Source organism: Dysidea avara, chromosome 9, assembly GCF_963678975.1.
Source record: "Dysidea avara chromosome 9, odDysAvar1.4, whole genome shotgun sequence".
NCBI classification, from domain to species: domain Eukaryota; kingdom Metazoa; phylum Porifera; class Demospongiae; order Dictyoceratida; family Dysideidae; genus Dysidea; species Dysidea avara.
In genome coordinates, this window is record NC_089280.1 from 36523156 (window position 1) to 36544325 (window position 21170).

Consider the following 21170-nt stretch of genomic DNA (forward strand, 5'->3'; position numbering starts at 1 on the left):
AGCCCCTCCCCCCACACCATAACATACATTATTACTGGTAACTTGTTATCCCGCCCCCACACACACGCATCATTACACACTACACCACGCACCTTAACATACAGTAGGGCACATTATTACTGGTGACTTGTTATCCCCCCCACACACACACACACACACACATTACACTACACACCTTAACATACAGTAGGGCACATTATTACTGGTGACTTGTTATCCCCCCCCCCCCCCCCCCCCCCCCCCCACACACACACACATCATTACACACTACACCACACACCTTAACATACAGTAGGGCACATTATTACTGGTGACTTGTTATCCCCCCCCCCCCCCCCCCCCCACACACACACACACACATTACACTACACACCTTAACATACAGTAGGGCACATTATTACTGGTGACTTGTTATCCCCCCCCCCCCCCCCCCCACACACACACACACACACACACACATTACACTACACACCTTAACATACAGTAGGGCACATTGTTACTGGTGACTTGTTATCCCCCCCCCCACACACACACACACACACATTACACTACACACCTTAACATACAGTAGGGCACATTATTACTGGTGACTTGTTATCCCCCCCCCCACACACACACACACACATCATTACACACTACACCACACACCTTAACATACGGTAGGGTACATTATTACTGGTAACTTGTTATCCCACCCCCCCCCCCCCACACACACACACACATCATTACACACTACACCACACACCTTAACATACGGTAGGGCACATTATTACTGGTGACTTGTTCCATTCCCAACTGATAGAACTCATGAACATCATTGATAAGTGGAATCTACAGGATTACAAGAGAACAATGACACCTTGTAGGGGACACCTCAACAATCTCCATAACAAAAATATATGTAACAAAGATATTGGTCTGGCTACATTGACCTTAAGATTCTCGGTAACATACAGTGTACCATCAACTATCATTGATTGGTGATCACACAAATTGTTTTCTCTAAAAATGACCAGGAAGGAACCTTGGGTACCGAATTGAGTACTCTAATAGAGCAGTCAACAGTCATTTTGTAAATCTATCAACTTGAGCTCAATTGTCAACCATACCATTATATTTAGCACGATACAGTATTGTCAATACTACACAACCCGTACAGCTAAGAGTTTGAGAAACACTAAAAGTCCCACTAACAACTCCAATAGTGAGTCTCACAGACCAGGTATAATTTGCTACTGTAAGTTGCAGACAATTATCACACTGACTAGTTATGAAGCCTGCTCACAGATGGCAACACTTTCAATAACACACTATAGTATGTTCACGTTGAGCTGAATCCTGAAAAATAGCTAAAAATTAAAAGTGGGTTTTTTCTCAGCAGAGTTAACATTTCAGCCAACCAGATGATTATTGGTAACAGCAAAGATGTCAACAAGACACGTACGGTTTGGCTCCATTACAAGTTCAGGAAAGGACTCTAATGGACACTGTACTTATATGGCTTCTCCATAGGAAATGTATTGTGAAAATTTTGATTGGCTGTAAATATTATGTCAAACATTTGAACAAAAAGATTTTGAAATATTTTTAGCGGGTCAAGCAGTACTACAAATGAGCCAAATTTCAAGATCGTGTGTAATCGCATCACCCATGAGTTATTAAATGTTTTTGAGGATTCAGCTCAACGTGAACACACTAATAGAGGTAATATTTTCTGTCATTAGAACTACCTACACTGGAAATCTGAGTATACCATATGAAGTGATCCCCTGTCTTTTAGAAAAATAGGAAGCCTTGTTAGGACCAAATTCTTTGTCTAACGTGTTGGAGGTTTTTAAACCAGGCGCACGCCCACAGCCGGCCGAAGTGGGCGTGCACCTGGTTTACTAAAATTGTTTTCGTAAAATTGTGTGTGTGTACCTCCTATCTACCTATCTATGTTTGTCCATATGCACCCACGTGAGCAAAATCATTTAATAACGGTAAAAGCAGCTTTTACGTAAGAAGTAAAAGTGAAATGAAGTCTGTATCAAACTTCTGCACAGGTGAACTTTGCTCTGAGGTGGTTTCTTTTCGGCGGACTGAAATACAGGTGTGGTGACTTTCCTCAGACTACCTTCCCCTTGAGGTTTTCAGGCATTTAGCAACTGAAAAACAACGGTGCAGGCCTCGTACACTGCCAGGAATAGCCTATCGCTTCGAGTTGAAAGGGGGCGTATCCCTTACGTACACGAACAAAAATGAAGAGCAGCTTTGAGGCTTTGTCGAGAGAATTTGTGGGAAAAAACACGTTAGTCACACTATAAAACAGTTTAAAAAGATGATTTTGTGCGTAATATGTTGGTAAAAGCGGTTTGTTTAACAAACACTTCCTTAGCAGTGCATAGCAACATAATTGAACGAATTACGAATATTTCATGAATTACGAAATACGAGAAATAGCTAATTATATTATTGCACAACCCCAAACTATCCTATTGTAAAGTAGTAATACATAGTTGGTTAATTCATAGTAGTATATACTGTCTATAGTTAATTCCAGATGAGTTAGCTAGATGCATGGCGCCTGGTTTTTAGAAGTAGCACAACATTAACTTGTTTCTAATACGTACTGTAGCATACGTCCTAAATTTGGATCCGTATATATACAAATTTTCGAGGGACATAATCTTTGTGGATTTGGCTGTTCACGAAATTTTCATCCTTGAAAATTAACAATTATCAGGTTAGCTCTATGATCAGGTTAGCTCTATGATCAGGTTAGCTCTATGAACAGGTTAGCTCTATGAACAGGTTAGCTCTATGAACAGGTTAGCTCTATGAGCAGGTTAGCTCTATGATCAGGTTAGCTCTATGAACAGGTTAGCTCTATGAACAGGTTAGCTCTATGAACAGGTTAGCTCTATGAGCAGGTTAGCTCTATGAACAGGTTAGCTCTATGATCAGGTTAGCTCTATGTTCAGGTTAGCTCTATGATCAGGTTAGCTCTATGATCAGGTTAGCTCTATGAACAGGTTAGCTCTATGAACAGGTTAGCTCTATGAGCAGGTTAGCTCTATGAGCAAGTTAGCTCTATGAACAGGTTAGCTCTATGAGCAGGTTAGCTCTATGATCAGGTTAGCTCTATGAGCAGGTTAGCTCTATGATCAGGTTAGCTCTATGATCAGGTTAGCTCTATGATCAGGTTAGTTCTATGAACAGGTTAGCTCTATGAGCAGGTTAGCTCTATGAACAGGTTAGCTCTATGAACAGGTTAGCTCTATGAGCAGGTTAGCTCTATGATCAGGTTAGCTCTATGAACAGGTTAGCTCTATGAACAGGTTAGCTCTATGAGCAGGTTAGCTCTATGAGCAGGTTAGCTCTATGAACAGGTTAGCTCTATGAACAGGTTAGCTCTATGAGCAGGTTAGCTCTATGAACAGGTTAGCTCTATGAGCAGGTTAGCTCTATGAACAGGTTAGCTCTATGAACAGGTTAGCTCTATGAGCAGGTTAGCTCTATGAACAGGTTAGCTCTATGATCAGGTTAGCTCTATGAGCAGGTTAGCTCTATGATCAGGTTAGCTCTATGAACAGGTTAGCTCTATGAACAGGTTAGCTCTATGAACAGGTTAGCTCTATGATCAGGTTAGCTCTATGAACAGGTTAGCTCTATGATCAGGTTAGCTCTATGAGCAGGTTAGCTCTATGATCAGGTTAGCTCTATGAACAGGTTAGCTCTATGATCAGGTTAGCTCTATGAACAGGTTAGCTCTATGAGCAGGTTAGCTCTATGATCAGGTTAGCTCTATGAACAAGTTAGCTCTATGAACAGGTTAGCTCTATGAACAGGTTAGCTCTATGAACAGGTTAGCTCTATGAGCAGGTTAGCTCTATGATCAGGTTAGCTCTATGAACAGGTTAGCTCTATGAGCAGGTTAGCTCTATGATCAGGTTAGCTCTATGAGCAGGTTAGCTCTATGAACAGGTTAGCTCTATGAACAGGTTAGCTCTATGATCAGGTTAGCTCTATGAGCAGGTTAGCTCTATGAACAGGTTAGCTCTATGAACAGGTTAGCTCTATGAACAGGTTAGCTCTATGATCAGGTTAGCTCTATGAACAGGTTAGCTCTATGAACAGGTTAGCTCTATGAACAGGTTAGCTCTATGAGCAGGTTAGCTCTATGAACAGGTTAGCTCTATGATCAGGTTAGCTCTATGAACAGGTTAGCTCTATGAACAGGTTAGCTCTATGAACAGGTTAGCTCTATGAACAGGTTAGCTCTATGAACAGGTTAGCTCTATGAACAGGTTAGCTCTATGAACAGGTTAGCTCTATGAACAGGTTAGCTCTATGAACAGGTTAGCTCTATGAACAGGTTAGCTCTATGAACAGGTTAGCTCTATGCTTTCAATAAGTAACTTCAGTGAAGAACGAGTGATCCTCAAAAACAAAACTTCTGAAAAAGTTGTCAATTCGCAAAAATTATGGACTTCAAAAATTTGTGTAGTTTGTTTCAGTGTAGTAAACTTCTCTAATAGAACAATCAACAATTTGTCAGTGTACAAAACAATCTACTTCTAAGTGAATACTTACACCAGCCCATAATATCATACAAGACTGGTCCATGTTGTGGTCAAGAAATTAGATGGGATACCACAAGTGATATATTGTGTATGTACTGGTTGATATTATTACATCACCACTACTATTCACTACACCACTTCACCATTATACACTTACTACTACTGTACACAGGTTATCACTAAAGATGACATTACCTCAACATTGTCCAGAGAGATGAAGGAGGCAGTAGAGTGGTAAGAGTCACTGCCAGTTCCTTCATCTTCCTCCAATGGTAGAGCAGAGTGTGTGTTCCCTCCATCCAACTGGTCCTTTGTACTACTAATAGAATAACAACAATAATACCCCTATATGTGATTATCCAACTGGTCCTTTGTACTATTAATGGAATAGCAACAACAATACCCCTATATGTGATTGATACACTGACCACCAATTCCCCTAGACAGCCCATCTATCCCTTAAGTACACAAGTTTAAGGAAAAATTAGGAATTTTAAGTTCGATAAGGATCATAGGAAAAAGTAGGGAAACAAGGGAGGTCACCCACACCTGCAGATATACTAGTGGACATTTAATCCCTAATCCAGTATATACCCAAGACTGAATTAGGGATTAAATGTTCACTAGTACATCTGCAGGTGAGGCGACCTCCCTTGTTTCCCTACTTTTTCCATGATCACCGTTTGTTTTACTGTTTTTTTTGTAACATTATTATGACTGGTGAGCCCGCATCAAAAGAAAGCATGGCACCAGAGTTCAGGGGTGTACACAGGAATTTTGAAAAGAATATATTAGAGCGTTTATATTGCCTGACTGCTTTATTAGAGTATCTTGAATCCTTTCACCACAATCATAATTCAGAACAATGTTACAGGTGTTACTATCACATTAGAAATTATTATTTCACTAAGATAAAAGTTTAAAATGTGTCCTGTTCGATTCTGGAAACCTGAAGTTTCAATTTCTTAATGTTTCAAGTAGTGTGTAAAATCCAAATGGGCTTCCTAAAACCCCTGGAACCTCCCCAGTACGCGACTGAGAGTTAACGTTTTCATCCGAACACATGCCCCAGCTATGAATTACTGACTCATAGGTGAAGTGACCATTACAATTTACTTTTAGCTGCCAATACACTACAAATGAAGAACAGTTGTAGAAGTGTCTCTGCAATCAATCCGGTCACCATGACAAATATGGACGATTCATGTGTTCCAATATCACTTACTGAAGTGACCATTATGCTTTGGTTTCACCCATTTTCAGCTCATCACACAGCATTATAAACAAAGAACAGTATTAAAAGCGTCTCTGCAATCAACAGATAATTCCTGTTTACAAATGCAGGGAGAGCCATGCATTGTACTACCGCGAATCAACACCTTGGGCTGTCCCCAAAAAGAAATGGGACACAAAGGAGGACAAAGGTAAGTGCATTGTACATACCGCGGTATGCACATCTTGGAATGAAGCAACGTTGAACAGTGAATAAATCAAGCCTGTAGTAGTCTTAGCCGTTATCGAGTTACTGTACACTTTCCTGAAAGCATCAGGCAGTTAGTCAGTAGAAAATTTCCTTGAATAATTTTTTTGTAACAACCTATTGGAAGTATTTAGGGTTGCACTGAAGGCACTTTTGGGCTTGGTGACACCTAACCAATACTGCCAAGGCGCCAGGATGGTATTGTGAAGCTGGTTTTTGGGTGATATTTTTTGGCCAGAAAAACCCAAATCTCCATGATCCCTAATATATCCTACTATAGCTACACTGCTGTGCACCAAGTTAGCTAAAGTTAGCTACAGAGAGTGTATATGTTCTACTATTAGGATAGTTGATGTAGTGACTGTTCTATTAGAGTATCTCAATATTTTACACTCTACACAAAAGTGATTGCTTGCCAAAGTCTACACTATGCCCAGCCTGTTATGTATCATGTTACACTAGCATATCACTTGTGATGATAATAAGGGCTGACAGTTTATTACTTGGTTGTTAGAGTAACTTGATACTGACTGATACTGTATAACAAATGTCTGCTCTAATAACATTTCAACTATCAGTAGAACACTACATGATTAACATTGGTCATTATGAGCTATTGTGTAACTAAGAGACAGTCTTGTTGGCTTCCTAGGCTAATTTATTAATTTCATGTACAATATTGTGACCAAGGTTTTACATTAGCTTATTTCACACTTCATATTCAAAAGTAATAAAACTATATCATGCTTCACGAGTGTACAATAGAGTACTCCCTGTACAATAGAGTACTCCCTGTACAATAGAGTACTACCTGTACAATAGAATACTCCCTGTACAATAGAGTATTACCTGTACAATAGAGTACTACCTGTACAATAGAGTACTCCCTGTACAATAGAGTACTACCTGTACAATAGAGTACTCCCTGTACAATAGAGTACTACCTGTACAATAGAGTACTCCCTGTACAATAGAGTACTCCCTGTACAATAGAGTACTCCCTGTACAATAGAGTACTCCCTGTACAATAGAGTACTCCCTGTACAATAGAGTACTCCCTGTACAATAGAGTACTACCTGTACAATAGAGTACTCCCTGTACAATAGAGTACTACCTGTACAATAGAGTACTCCCTGTACAATAGAGTACTCCCTGTACAATAGAGTACTCCCTGTACAATAGAGTACTCCCTGTACAATAGAGTACTCCCTGTACAATAGAGTACTCCCTGTACAATAGAGTACTCCCTGTACAATAGAGTACTCCCTGTACAATAGAGTACTACCTGTACAATAGAGTACTCCCTGTACAATAGAGTACTCCCTGTACAATAGAGTACTCCCTGTACAATAGAGTACTCCCTGTACAATAGAGTACTCCCTGTACAATAGAGTACTCCCTGTACAATAGAGTACTCCCTGTACAATAGAGTACTACCTGTACAATAGAGTACTTCCTGTATAATAGAGTACTCCCTTGTACAAAACTTGTTACTAAATTACATACGTGACTTGATCACTGAAAAGGGGTCTTATGGCCTTTAATATGTACCTGGCAACCCACGATTTGACGTGTGAATAAGGTATCAGGTCATGTTACACTTCTAATACAGGGTGTAATGATAGATCAAAAACGTGAGGAGTTATGAACTTAGAAAACTGAAAAGGCTACAAGACCATAGATCCGGTCACATACATGTATACCATATATGTACATCACCTGATGTGTTCATAGACATCTTGTACAGTGTAGGCATGTCTTAACACTTGTCTTAGTTGACTGGCTAGTTGAGGGTTGACCTGTACTTGTTGTCCATCACTACCAACTTGACCAAGTCCCTTCTCCCATAACTGAATAGCTGTAGTGAATGCCTCCTGACCTGTATGGGTAGCGATGTGTTGTAAACCACATGTTACATTGCATGCTTTAATTGAGAATATTCTGTTATACACAAGTAACATATTACCCCCTACTGCGCACACTACACTACACACGCACACAGACATTACACACTATAGTACACTAATACACAACCTTGTCTGAACAATTCCTCTGGGGAAACCTCCAGTTCAGGATCAAGTGACATGAAGGGTTGAGGGTAACCTGGTAGGGATGATATGAGCTATCAATTGTATACAGTTACTACGGTACCAGCTTGTTGATTTACCTCATTACAACAGGTAAACCAACACTGTGTACACCATGATACAAACCTGTCATAGTGGCAACCTGTTTAGAAAGGTCACCTCTATAAAGGCCAACTTTTAAGTAAGTTACTAATTATACACTACTCCATCTGTAGCCATGCCACCTGCTTAGTGTGGCTGAGTTTAGCCACAAATTCTCACATTTGCATTTCTTCCATGGGGTGACAAAATTTTCAATTTTCGTAGATTAGACACCGATCTCCATACAACTTAATTGCAGTCAGTTGTCTGGTGAAATTTCAGAGACAAAGTGGTAGAACCATTACCACCACTTTCGTAGTCTGCCCCTTCGCAAAAAAGATAAAATTCTCATCCCTGCCTGCATCCCTTTACACCCCACTGCCTCTAGTTTCATTATTGCTGTTATCAATCACGTGCACTTATTTTAAGCTGTTTACAGCACAACAAATGTCACTAGCACCTCAGAAACAGTGGTAAAACATATGTACTAGTTCTTACAGGGTGTAAAAGATTTTAGCTAACCTTATAGTAACAGACAGCTTGATTTGGAGTATTTTCATTAATAATGAAAAAATGACCTCCCACTCGCATGTAAATCTGTGGATGGGAAACAAGTAATCAAGTTTTCCTGGCCTAAGGGTCTAGTGAAATACAGATCCTGTATATCAGTTTAAAGGAATTCAGCGATAATTGTCATCATAATCAATTTGAGTTTATGGTCTGACCAACCCAGTAGTATACAATACATTACAAACACGTTACTTATAAACTAATGGAGGCCTGTCACAGTAACATCACTGCTAGCTTGTTCTGATGTTACTAGCGATACTAGTCTAGCAACACTGCAGGTAACTCACGTCCACGCATGGAGGGTGTATGGGCGGACTTCGCCATAGTAACAGCTTGGTAACGACGTCGTCTACGGTTGAGGAAGAACCCCGCGGCCAACATGACAACTGAAGTGCCCGTCAATATCACTAGCAACACTCGTAAATTCCTCGGTGAAATCCATGGTATTTTATGCCATGGTATGCTCCACATGGCTGCCCCACACCTGTTAACACAAGTAACTTATCATCTAAATCCTGTACTTTATCTACCTACCCAAACTTCGAAGGGTGCGCGTTAATAAGATATAAAATGCGCTTTATCAGGAATTAAGCAATGATGCGCTTTTAATAGAACTTGTGTTCATGTTGGCTTTGTTCACGAACTACTTTCTACTTGCAATGTTTAGAGAGCTGAAGGTTGAGGCTGTGATAGTATACTAGTGTGTGTGTGTAGTGTTCTAGATGATAAATTCATGAGACTAAACGTGGTTAATCAGTAAAACGCTAAGTTAATTGTGAAACACTACAACATGGTAAGAAGGTGTATATTGGAAAATAAAGAACACACTATTCTTTAGGAGTCATTTGAAGAAGACTTAGCTACTCTATTAGAGTGTGAGGATGGTAGTAAAGTTGATGAGGCTACAGTGAAGCTAGCTATCAAGTTATTATGGAAAGCACCAGTATTACATGCTAGTGTTTTGAAGGTGTTGAGTAACACTTGTGCCCTTGAGCTGCAGAAACAAAGTGTAGCTACGGTATGGAGTGTGTATGCATGCGTACGTGTGTATATGTACTGTAAATATGTGATGATTTAGATAATATTTGCTACTTTATTTGCCCATTAGCTATTATCATTGGATTTGAGCTGCAGTCTTAGCTACTTTGTATACTGATAAACTTTTGGTTCAGTATATGGTGAAATAGTATCATGAACCATGATAGTGGGTTTATAATAGGGATCACCCATGCTTTTTGCAAAAATCCTAATAGAACGCTCACCTAAAAATCACCTTGAAAAGCATCCTTCAACTCAAAACAACCCTCTGGTGGTTATTTGCAATAAGTATAGGTCCACTAGTAAGTATCAAGTGAAAAAGAAACAGTATGTGTATTTCAGACAATACTGAAATTTGCCATTTTGTTCATATTATATCTATATATATAAAGCTGAAAAGCCGTCCGTCTGTCTGTCTACATTCCATACGGGTCAGTCAGTTATCTCGTTAACCACCGCACGTATCAAAGCGGTTTTATTGCTTCATGAAGCGCTCATCTAGCTTCACCAAGTTTGTTAAAAGGCATTTCTAACTGCTGCCGTTTGCCGTCTACAGCACGTTGAATGCAGAGCTGTAGAGCAAAACTCACTGGAATTTTTGTATAAACCGCATGGTGAACTGCAAGTAAACACCTAAGCCGTTCAACTTATACACACCTTTATAACCAGGTTTTACTCAGCTTTTATCCTAAGTGTTGTTTGGTTTAATGGGTAGGGTGTATGCTTCCTAACAGTTAGGTAGTGAATTCAAGTCCCAGATGGAACAACTTTTTTTTTTTTTGCTTTGGCAATCTTTTTAGCTACTCCTTTTTTTTTTCATTGCTTTTGGCTACAACTTTTAATCTGTGCTTTTTAATGCACCTTCTTTGAAGCAGCATTGTTATGTGTACTTTTTTATGTTACATGTGTAAATATAGCTAAATACCAACATTTTCACCAAGTGCTTTTATGGTGGCATACAGGTGAATGATGATGACATTACAGTTGTAGGGCGTAGGGAACTGTATAAGTATTCCTTTAGTTCATTAGCTAGAGTTTACATGGTTCAGTGCTGTACACATGCTTTTTAGTACGTCTGTTTGTATACTAAAATAGTGTAACTACTAACTATATGGGCAATAAAATTGGACATGCACAGGTGACATTCTATCACCCTACTTGGATATGTAACATGTTCACTGACTAGGGCAAACACCTTTCAGCTTGATACAACTGGTTTTGTCTTCTTTCATTGTGTAGATTTCATGTCACCTCATCCATCTAGCTTATATTGCATGACTGTACCTTTTTTCAGTTTTCAGTGTTTGTAAACTTTATGTCACTACATAATAGCTGTGTCCATTGCACGTGCATGCAATATTGATTCATTTAGGATGGCACAAATAGCTACCAAACTTTTTAATACAAAGTCTCATGTTAAAAAGTATAGCTACTGACTAGAGCAGTATTATAATAGTCATACATGTATATGATAAGATTGAGTTTCCTTTAATGTCACAGTTCTCTCTTCTGCACTTATATAACAGCTTCAAACACCAAGTGTTAACATACGTACTAGCAATAAGGATTGTCTGTTCAACGTATGTACACGCTCACATGCATAATTTCAGTGCACTAGAATATATCTACTTTAAATGTGACAAAATAATGCATGCATATGCTATGCATTATACCAAGAGTCCATAATAAAGAGTTTATTATGGACTCTTGATTATACTGTACATGAAATTAGCACTGCATATTGATAGCTTGGTTCCCATTTTAAAAACTTATTATTGCATAGACGGTACTGCACGTAGGGCAGGTACCAATGCTATGTACTATAAAGTGATAGCACCAGCCATGCATAATGTTGAATGTGTGGTTATCAATGTGTGAATTTTAGTTAAGCTGGAAATAGTCCTGCATGTAGAGCAGGTAATAATGCTAGTTCATAATATTATTATTCTTTCACTTACAAGGAGAACCCTGGGATAAAAAGTAGCAAGGCTTGCTGAATGGATCATTGTACGTGTCCATGACCTATTTTTGATTTTGTTTTCGGATGGAAACAGCCCAAACCGGGCCGTTTCTTCTTGCCAAAACTCCATTACGCATGAGAAGCCATACAAGATTACATTCAGAGTTAGGCTTTCTGGTGTGTGCTGCTTGTTGCTAATAGAATCTGTCGTTATCAGTATAGGCCAGGAAACTTAATCTGTGCTGAAAACTTTGTTGCAAGGTGGTTTTTTCACTTCGTGATTATTATTATACGTGGGCAGGTTATCCAGATTAAATACTCTAATAGATCAGTCACCTAAATACTCTAATAATGCAGTCAAGTGTATAACAACAATCCTGTACTGAATTTGACAGCTATTAAAGGCACCAGTAATGTGAATTGTAGCTCATATTAGGAGACTCTCAGTCTGTATGCAGATTGTAATTTGATCAGTTTCATGTGTGTACTGAAATGTTGATGGCATTACTATGCAGAATGCACAATTACACTATTCACAAGTCTTCATTATCAATAAAATAATCCATTACTGGATTTATAAAAAGTATATAAACTAGATGAATAAAAATTGAAATTTTTAAGAGGGAGAATAGGGATCGCTGAAAAAGGCCACAAAACAAGAAGGGATTGCTGGGGTGGTAATGTAAACCACAAATCCCTATTTTGACTCAAAAATTACGGAGCATGTAACTAAAGATTTATGAGAGAGTCAAAATAGGGATTTGTGGTTTACATTACCATCCCAGCAATCCCTTCTTGTTTCATGGCTTTTTTCAGCAATCCCTATTCTCCCTCTTAAAAATTTCAATTTTTTATTCATCTAGTTTATGTAGACACTTTATGTTGAAGTACTCTGTATACTAAAAAGTTGAAACTTCAGTTGATTTTATTACAGTTGCCAAGTGTCCACATTATACAGTGTATTGTGCAAATGAGGCATTGTTCTCTTCTTGTGGTCTTGGTAGCATAGTGATACCCGGTTTGGAGCAGCTAGCAGCTCTAGGTAGTTTTCTACAGCCGTAATATGACTGAGTTTATGATCAACACATTTGTTAGTTTTGTATGTACATGTATGTCCTGTATCTCATTGTTACATCACTATACACTACACACTATTACACTATATGTTATTACACTGTTACACTATACACTATTACACTATATGTTATTACACTGTTACACTATTACACTATACACTATATGTTATTACACTATACACTATTACACTATACACTATATGTTATTACACTGTTACACTATACACTATTACACTATATGTTATTACACTGTTACACTATACACTATTACACTATATGTTATTACACTGTTACACTATACACTATTACACTATATGTTATTACACTGTTACACTATACACTATTACACTTTAGACTATGATACAGCTCATTTAGAGGGTTACTAAATCACTTAGTCACCTGACATGCTCATTTAGTCACCTACACATGTCCATTTAGTAACCCGCCCTCAGGCAATTTGTACTTGAAAAATAATTATAACACGAAAGATACACTGCGAGTACTTGATAATACTGTAATACAATTCTTCTCCGTGTTCTGCGATATAATTCTGGACAAATAGTAGACTAAACGACGTATCTACTGTAGTTCTAGCCGTTACTCTGGTTACCGGTAGAATAATTATTTTTGTGGGCGCTGTAAGGACTTCAGGAAGAAACCGTTCTGCCGTTCTACATTGCTCTTTCACGCCACCCTAATGCTCTGGCTATAAAGGTATGTACTTTAAACCATAGTCTAAATAAGTTAGACACCGCGACCAACGGGAACTAAGTGATTTAGTAACCCCTCTGGCCCTTAGTAGCGCCCTCGCTGCGCTCGGGACGCTACAGCCTCGGGCCATTGGGGTTACTAAATCGCTTAGTTCCCTTGGTCTTGGTGTCTAACTATTATATATGTTATTACACTACACACAACATCATCCACTCTACAGGGTTTTGTCATTACCACGTTGGTTACCGATAACATATCTCAACTATTGGATCACCAGACCAACTCATGGGCACCAATGGCATTTGAGGTGAGATTGCTGTATGAATACAGGAACACTGTTCTTATTGCTATCATCAAACTACTGAATTCTGTAATTTGTGTGCTCTGGAAAAATGTTGTTTACAAAATCGTAATGAAGACAAATATTAGATATGTATTACCATGTATGTGTACAACCTGTATGTATGCAGAGTCTTATCTTGGAGCCACAGAAATGTTTACTTGTTAATACAGTTGGACCCCTTCATTGTCGTGTTACTTAGATTTACAAATTTGACTAGAAAATACAGCGTAAAAAGCAATGAAACAAGGGCGGTCATCTATACCTGCAGTGGACATTTAATTCCTATTTGTCAAATAAACTGATCTTTAGGAATGACCACTAGTTCATTGTGATCTTTAGGAATGACCACTAGTGTATTCTGATCTTTAGGAATGACCACTAGTATATTCTGATCTTTAGGAATGACCACTAGTGTATTCTGGTCTTTAGGAATGACCACTAGTGTATAGCTGCAGGTATAGATAACCTCCCATGTTACCTCTATTCAATTGTGGCCCTGACTACACTTACTAAAGTGCAAAATGGTCATTCCACTTTGTGTTCAGCTGTGGTAAACAGGTACAGTAGACCATTGGTTATCCGACCCTCGTTTCTCCGACATTGGTAATCAGGGGTTAATCTAGGGGGGGGCGGGGGGGCACAGGCCCCCTCTGGGTTAACTATTGCCCCCCCTAGGTTTATACCTAAAGCCTTGAGAAATGGAAAGGTTTAATTGATCCCAAAGTTGTATAATCCAATGGTCAATATTCAATGGCATCACAGTAAAATTTCACCAAAATTGAGTATATTTACACCTAAATTTTCAAAATTTTCCTGGGGGAGCATGCCCCCAGACCCCCCTAGAATCCGAAGCGACTTACTTCGCCCCCTCTAGGTTAATATTCTGGGTTGAGCCCTGGTAATGACTATTTTATTAAAGTATTTCAACAGAGCTCTGGCATACACTATATGTATGGTCTTCAGTTATCCAACAATTCACTTAACCAAGGTTCCAGTGTATACCTGGCCTGTACAACATTACAAACACAAACAAACACGATAATGGTAAAAGAATGGTTTAGGTAAGTCCATGACGTGTGCATAGTAGCTGCTGTAGTTGGTGAAAGTATGTCTCAGGCCAAGGTGACATGTCTCAGACCAAGGTGACATGTCTCAGGCCAAGGTGACATGTCTCAGACCAAGGTGACATGTCTTAGACCAAGGTGACATGTCTCAGGCCAAGGTGACATGTCTCAGGCCAAGGTGACATGTCTCAGACCAAGGTGACATGTCTCAGACCAAGGTGACATGTCTCAGGCCAAGGTGACATGTCTCAGGCCAAGGTGACATGTCTCAGGCCAAGGTGACATGTCTCAGGCCAAGGTGACATGTCTCAGGCCAAGGTGACATGTCTCAGACCAAGGTGACATGTCTCAGGCCAAGGTGACATGTCTCAGGCCAAGGTGACATGTCTCAGGCCAAGGTGACATGTCTCAGGCCAAGGTGACATGTCTCAGGCCAAGGTGACATGTCTCAGGCCAAGGTGACATGTCTCAGGCCAAGGTGACATGTCTCAGGCCAAGGTGACATGTCTCAGACCAAGGTGACATGTCTCAGGCCAAGGTGACATGTCTCAGGCCAAGGTGACATGTCTCAGACCAAGGTGACATGTCTCAGACCAAGGTGACATGTCTCAGACCAAGGTGACATGTCTCAGACCAAGGTGACATGTCTCAGACCAAGGTGACATGTCTCAGGCCAAGGTGACATGTCTCAGACCAAGGTGACATGTCTCAGGCCAAGGTGACATGTCTCAGGCCAAGGTGACATGTCTCAGACCAAGGTGACATGTCTCAGGCCAAGGTGACATGTCTCAGGCCAAGGTGACATGTCTCAGGCCAAGGTGACATGTCTCAGGCCAAGGTGACATGTCTCAGGCCAAGGTGACATGTCTCAGGCCAAGGTGACATGTCTCAGGCCAAGGTGACATGTCTCAGGCCAAGGTGACATGTCTCAGGCCAAGGTGACATGTCTCAGGCCAAGGTGACATGTCTCAGACCAAGGTGACATGTCTCAGGCCAAGGTGACATGTCTCAGGCCAAGGTGACATGTCTCAGCCCAAGGTGACATGTCTCAGGCCAAGGTGACATGTCTCAGGCCAAGGTGACATGTCTCAGGCCAAGGTGACATGTCTCAGACCAAGGTGACATGTCTCAGGCCAAGGTGACATGTCTCAGGCCAAGGTGACATGTCTCAGGCCAAGGTGACATGTCTCAGACCAAGGTGACATGTCTCAGGCCAAGGTGACATGTCTCAGGCCAAGGTGACATGTCTCAGACCAAGGTGACATGTCTCAGGCCAAGGTGACATGTCTCAGACCAAGGTGACATGTCTCAGGACAAGGTGACATGTCTTAGACCAAGGTGACATGTCTCAGACCAAGGTGACATGTCTCAGGCCAAGGTGACATGTCTCAGACCAAGGTGACATGTCTCAGGCAAAAGTGACATCCAAATTAATTGAGCCGATAACCTTATTTATAGTGAGTTGTGCTTGGCTGAAGGAAATTGGAAATTTAGTTATAATTAAGAAACTTGTTGGAAGGGCTTGGGGTTGCTCTGAAGACATTTTTGGGCTTGGTTATGTCTAACCAATACTGCCAAGATGTCATGAAGGAAAACTGAGGCTAGTTTATAATTTTTGTGTGATATTTTTTTGGAAAGATAGCTCAGACCACCATAATCCATACTGTACAGTACCACCATAAGCCATTTTGTTTTTATTTGTAGAATGTGCACCTGTACACAAAATGCTCTAATAAAGCAGTCACATCACTAAGGTGTTACTCTGTATAGATTAGTTATCAAAGAGTCACGTTATATTCTTATCTGTTAGTGGGGTGTTAGGTTACTGACAGCTGTCTCCAAGGTGAAACACAAATCAGGTCAGGTTACCATAGAAACTGGAATATGTCATAACCATCATCATCTTGTAGAGTACTCATTGGAGACATCACTTAGAAACTGGCTGGGGATTAAAAGTTAGTACAATGGACTATTACTGTATATGTGATCATGAATGTGATGGTTTGGACTAGTTGTAGAGCTGTTGGGGTTTAGTCTAGTAAAGCAGTCACCTATAATAAGTCAGCTATTGTGTGCTATTCTAATATAACAATCAGGTACATTAGAGTTTTTGGTGAAGTATTTAGACTAGCAGTATCACATATGGACACTGTATCTGGCATTAAAGCTGTTATAGTTCTGTATTATCATGACATTTACATAAATAAGAGCTGTACAGCATTCAACGTTTGTGTCTTGCGTCTTTATTTTATTTTTGTTGTTCTTCTCTTCCAGTTATACAAGTGATTAGTAACATTGTAACAAGATCTGTAGCCAGTCTGTGAGTAATGGTGGAATATTTTGGATTTAGTATTTCATGTAATTCTCTCCCCCAGGCTACCTAAGAAACTTGAGTCCTGTGTTAAATCCTTATTAGAGCTCACCAAGAATGAATCAGATTCTGTTAGATGGATAATGTTTCATGTCATGTAAGTAGTAACACACATTAAGAGTTACATTGTGTAATTGTGACTGTTCTATTAAGTATTTTTGTTTTGAGATGTTTGTCAGACTATAAAATGTCTGTATGTATACATAAGGACTCTATTCAAAGGGGTCCATGCAGTGTAGTATGAAACAACATAGTAAATTTTAGTGATTTAAAAATGAAATAACTAGATACCATTATGTACCATGAATCCATACTGTAAGTGTTCCCTTAAAAATTGAACAGTATATAAATGAATGGGCTTCATTTATCCAAACAAATTTCGTTATCCGAACACTTTTATGATTGAACTGTCACGCAGGTGTCTGTCCTACTGTAGTCAACTTCACACTTCAGTGTTGTAATCACCCTGATGTGTTCCTCACTATATTTAAGCTTGAAAGGAAATCTATAAAACATATTTCACTCTATTGTTTGTAACACTGCGTGAAATTGTTAGAACTTATGACTGCACTCGACATTCATTTGATACGTTTGAAGCCCAGCGTTTATATTTGTTATGATGTGTACACTCTGGAAGCTAAATGAGACTCAGATGTTTATATGGGACCAGCCGTAATTCAAGGCAATATCGTATACAAGCGATCAAGTAAGATAGCCATAAACATCCTCACCTGGTATTTAAAAAACTGTAACTCTGAAAAAAAGGGTCTCATATTATAGCCATGCATCAGTCTTGTTTAGTGGCTGACTAAAAGTTGTTTGAAGAAATAAACACCTGGGCCATAATTCGAGACAATATGGATAATACAGTATATCCTGGCATTGCCTGCTGTATTAGAGTATCATTCTCTTAGAAATCTTTCAAGGTATTGAGTGGACCACAGGAAAGTGGTCAGGCAATGGCTGGCCATTGTCTGACTGACCTTCATACACTCCTATCCACATGACACATGCACACACAAACGCACATGAGTGACATGACCACCAATATGTTATGTGTGGCAGACTACAGTAGTAATGAATACTTTATTCATGGTCATTTTAGTTTGTGTTGTTTTACTTATCACCTCTAGTTCACAATCTCCATGTTTAATGGTGCCTCAGGTGATCCAACAAGCTGCTAGACTTCATCAGATCAGTGATAATAATTGTCTTGTGGTTAACCTGGCTCACTGCTTGTCTCGTCTAGCTCGTTTCCATAGTGACATAGTCAAGGACAGCCTCACCAACTTCATACTAGTGAGTTACCATATAAGGCATGGTCATCTGGTCCTAGTAACAACCACTAGTGGTACTGGTCCTAGTGACAATCACTAGTGGTACTGGTCCTAGTGACAATCACTAGTGGTACTGGTCCTAGTGACAAGCACTAGTGGTACTGGTCCTAGTGACAGCCACTAGTGGTACTGGTCCTAGTGACAACCACTAGTGGTACTGGTCCTAGTGACAACCACTAGTGGTACTGGTCCTAGTGACAACCACTAGTGGTACTGGTCCTAATGACAGCCACTAGTGGTACTGGTCCTAGTGACAGCCACTAGTGGTACTGGTCCTAGTGACAACCACTAGTGGTACTGGTCCTAGTGACAACCACTAGTGGTACTGGTCCTAGTGACAGCCACTAGTGGTACTGGTCCTAGTGACAATCACTAGTGGTACTGGTCCTAGTGACAACCACTAGTGATACTGGTCCTAGTGACAACCACTAGTGGTACTGGTCCTAGTGACAACCACTAGTGGTACTGGTCCTAGTGACAGCCACTAGTGGTACTGGTCCTAGTGACAACCACTAGTGGTACTGGTCCTAGTGACAGCCACTAGTGGTACTGGTCCTAGTGACAACCACTAGTGGTACTGGTCCTAGTGACAGCCACTAGTGGTACTGGTCCTAGTGACAACCACTAGTGGTACTGGTCCTAGTGACAACCACTAGTGGTACTGGTCCTAGTGACAACCACAAGTGGTACTGGTCCTAGTGACAACCACTAGTGGTACTGGTCCTAGTGACAGCCACTAGTGGTACTGGTCCTAGTGACAATCACTAGTGGTACTGGTCCTAGTGACAACCACTAGTGGTACTGGTCCTAGTGACAACCACTAGTGGTACTGGTCCTAGTGACAACCACTAGTGGTACTGGTCCTAGTGACAACCACTAGTGGTACTGGTCCTAGTGACAACCACTAGTGGTACTGGTCCTAGTGACAACCACTAGTGGTACTGGTCCTAGTGACAACCACTAGTGGTACTGGTCCTAGTGACAGCCACTAGTGGTACTGGTCCTAGTGACAACCACTTGTGGTACTGGTCCTAGTGACAATCACTAGTGGTACTGGTCCTAGTGACAGCCACTAGTGGTACTGGTCCTAGTGACAACCACTAGTGGTACTGGTCCTAGTGACAACCACTAGTGGTACTGGTCCTAGTGACAGCCACTAGTGGTACTGGTCCTAGTGACAACCACTAGTGGTACTGGTCCTAGTGACAACCACTAGTGGTACTGGTCCTAGTGACAGCCACTAGTGGTACTGGTCCTAGTGGCAACCACTAGTGGTACTGGTCCTAGTGATAACCACTAGTGTTTGCGTCTAATATTGTCTTCAAATTGTGATATTGTAGTATCGTATTCTAGAGTGCTTACTGTAATTCTACATATTTACAAAATCATTTATGTACATATAATTCTTCAATGAGAAATATAGCAAACAAAGTAAGCTGAAACCATTTAACACTCATCGGTGGCAAAGATCAAGGTGATTTTTAATTCATTTCAAAATAACACTTTATTCTCCCTGTACTATCTCTAATTTCAATGAAGCATGAATATCGTGATATTTAGTAATACCGTGGCATTTTAGATGGCAATATATCATTGGTAAAAAAAATTACGATATTGCCCAGCTCTAGTCAAGGACAGTTGCCTTGAGGCATCACTTGTTCTAGAACAATCTAGTAACTAATTGAAATAGAGTAATCACATGTTAGGATAGTTGAGGCTAGGGGTAACATAGGGCTGGGAGATTAAATCGATTGTGGGATTAATCGTGATTGTCTCTGAACATTGTGATGTTGAGATGTGTATTATAAATAATCATGATGTTGTGACATGATCACATGTAAATGTGTACCGTATATGACCGTATTAAAGCCGGGCTCAAATACACGCAGGGGCTCAAATATACGCCGGGTACAGCTAGTGGACTGTCATAATAAACGCCGGGGCTCATTTAAACGCCGGGGTGCTAATGATATGCACTGAAAGTTCTAAACTCGCGTCAGCTGCTAACTATACAGTGATGTCTCGTCACCAGTCTTATGATGTCTTGTCTTGTTCGACTGTGCCTTCTCTTCTGGTGATGGCCCTAGCGTATTTATCGTGGTTATTGTCATCTTTCCGCCCGACTTCCAATGTTTCACCCAGCAGAGGAGTCCAAATGGGTTTATGTACGTGATGGGCTATGGATTTCGTATTTCGTAGGTACTTGTACTGGCACCTATCATTCTCAACGAGTGGCTAGTAAGAAATAAACGCCCGGGTCCAAATTAACGCTGGTCTCGTTTAAACGCCGGGTCAAAAATGGTTTATAGGAAATAAACGCCCGGGCTTCTATACGGTCATATATGGTAATAGTAAATTCAAAATAGTGGCACATACTGTTGTGGAAGAACATGATCCACAGAACAAGCCTACACTTCTTAGACAGTTCGTTGTGTGGATAATTCTTACTACGTAGTTAAAAGTTTATCTGTTAGAAATTCTAAGGA

At 40.2% G+C, this 21170-nt stretch overlaps 2 protein-coding genes across 2 annotated transcripts in view; one reads left to right on the forward strand and one right to left on the reverse strand.

The window, feature by feature from the left end:
- LOC136265660 (mitoguardin 2-like) overlaps positions 1–9386 on the reverse strand; it is a gene marked incomplete in the record, with an annotated part of 14973 nt that extends 5587 nt beyond the window's left edge. Inside the window, 6 exon segments of the mRNA XM_066060555.1 lie at positions 746–831; positions 4761–4884; positions 7766–7925; positions 8081–8149; positions 9072–9268; positions 9319–9386. Of these exon segments, the coding sequence (XP_065916627.1) occupies positions 746–831; positions 4761–4884; positions 7766–7925; positions 8081–8149; positions 9072–9255 (623 nt within the window).
- LOC136265659 (integrator complex subunit 5-like) overlaps positions 9353–21170 on the forward strand; it is a 56872-nt gene continuing 45054 nt past the window's right edge. Inside the window, exons 1-8 of the mRNA XM_066060554.1 lie at positions 9353–9577; positions 9623–9802; positions 13790–13876; positions 16787–16835; positions 16887–16931; positions 17251–17296; positions 17352–17444; positions 18481–18646. Of these exons, the coding sequence (XP_065916626.1) occupies positions 9575–9577; positions 9623–9802; positions 13790–13876; positions 16787–16835; positions 16887–16931; positions 17251–17296; positions 17352–17444; positions 18481–18646 (669 nt within the window). The 5' untranslated portion in view covers positions 9353–9574. The remainder of the gene's footprint in view (positions 9578–9622; positions 9803–13789; positions 13877–16786; positions 16836–16886; positions 16932–17250; positions 17297–17351; positions 17445–18480; positions 18647–21170) is intronic.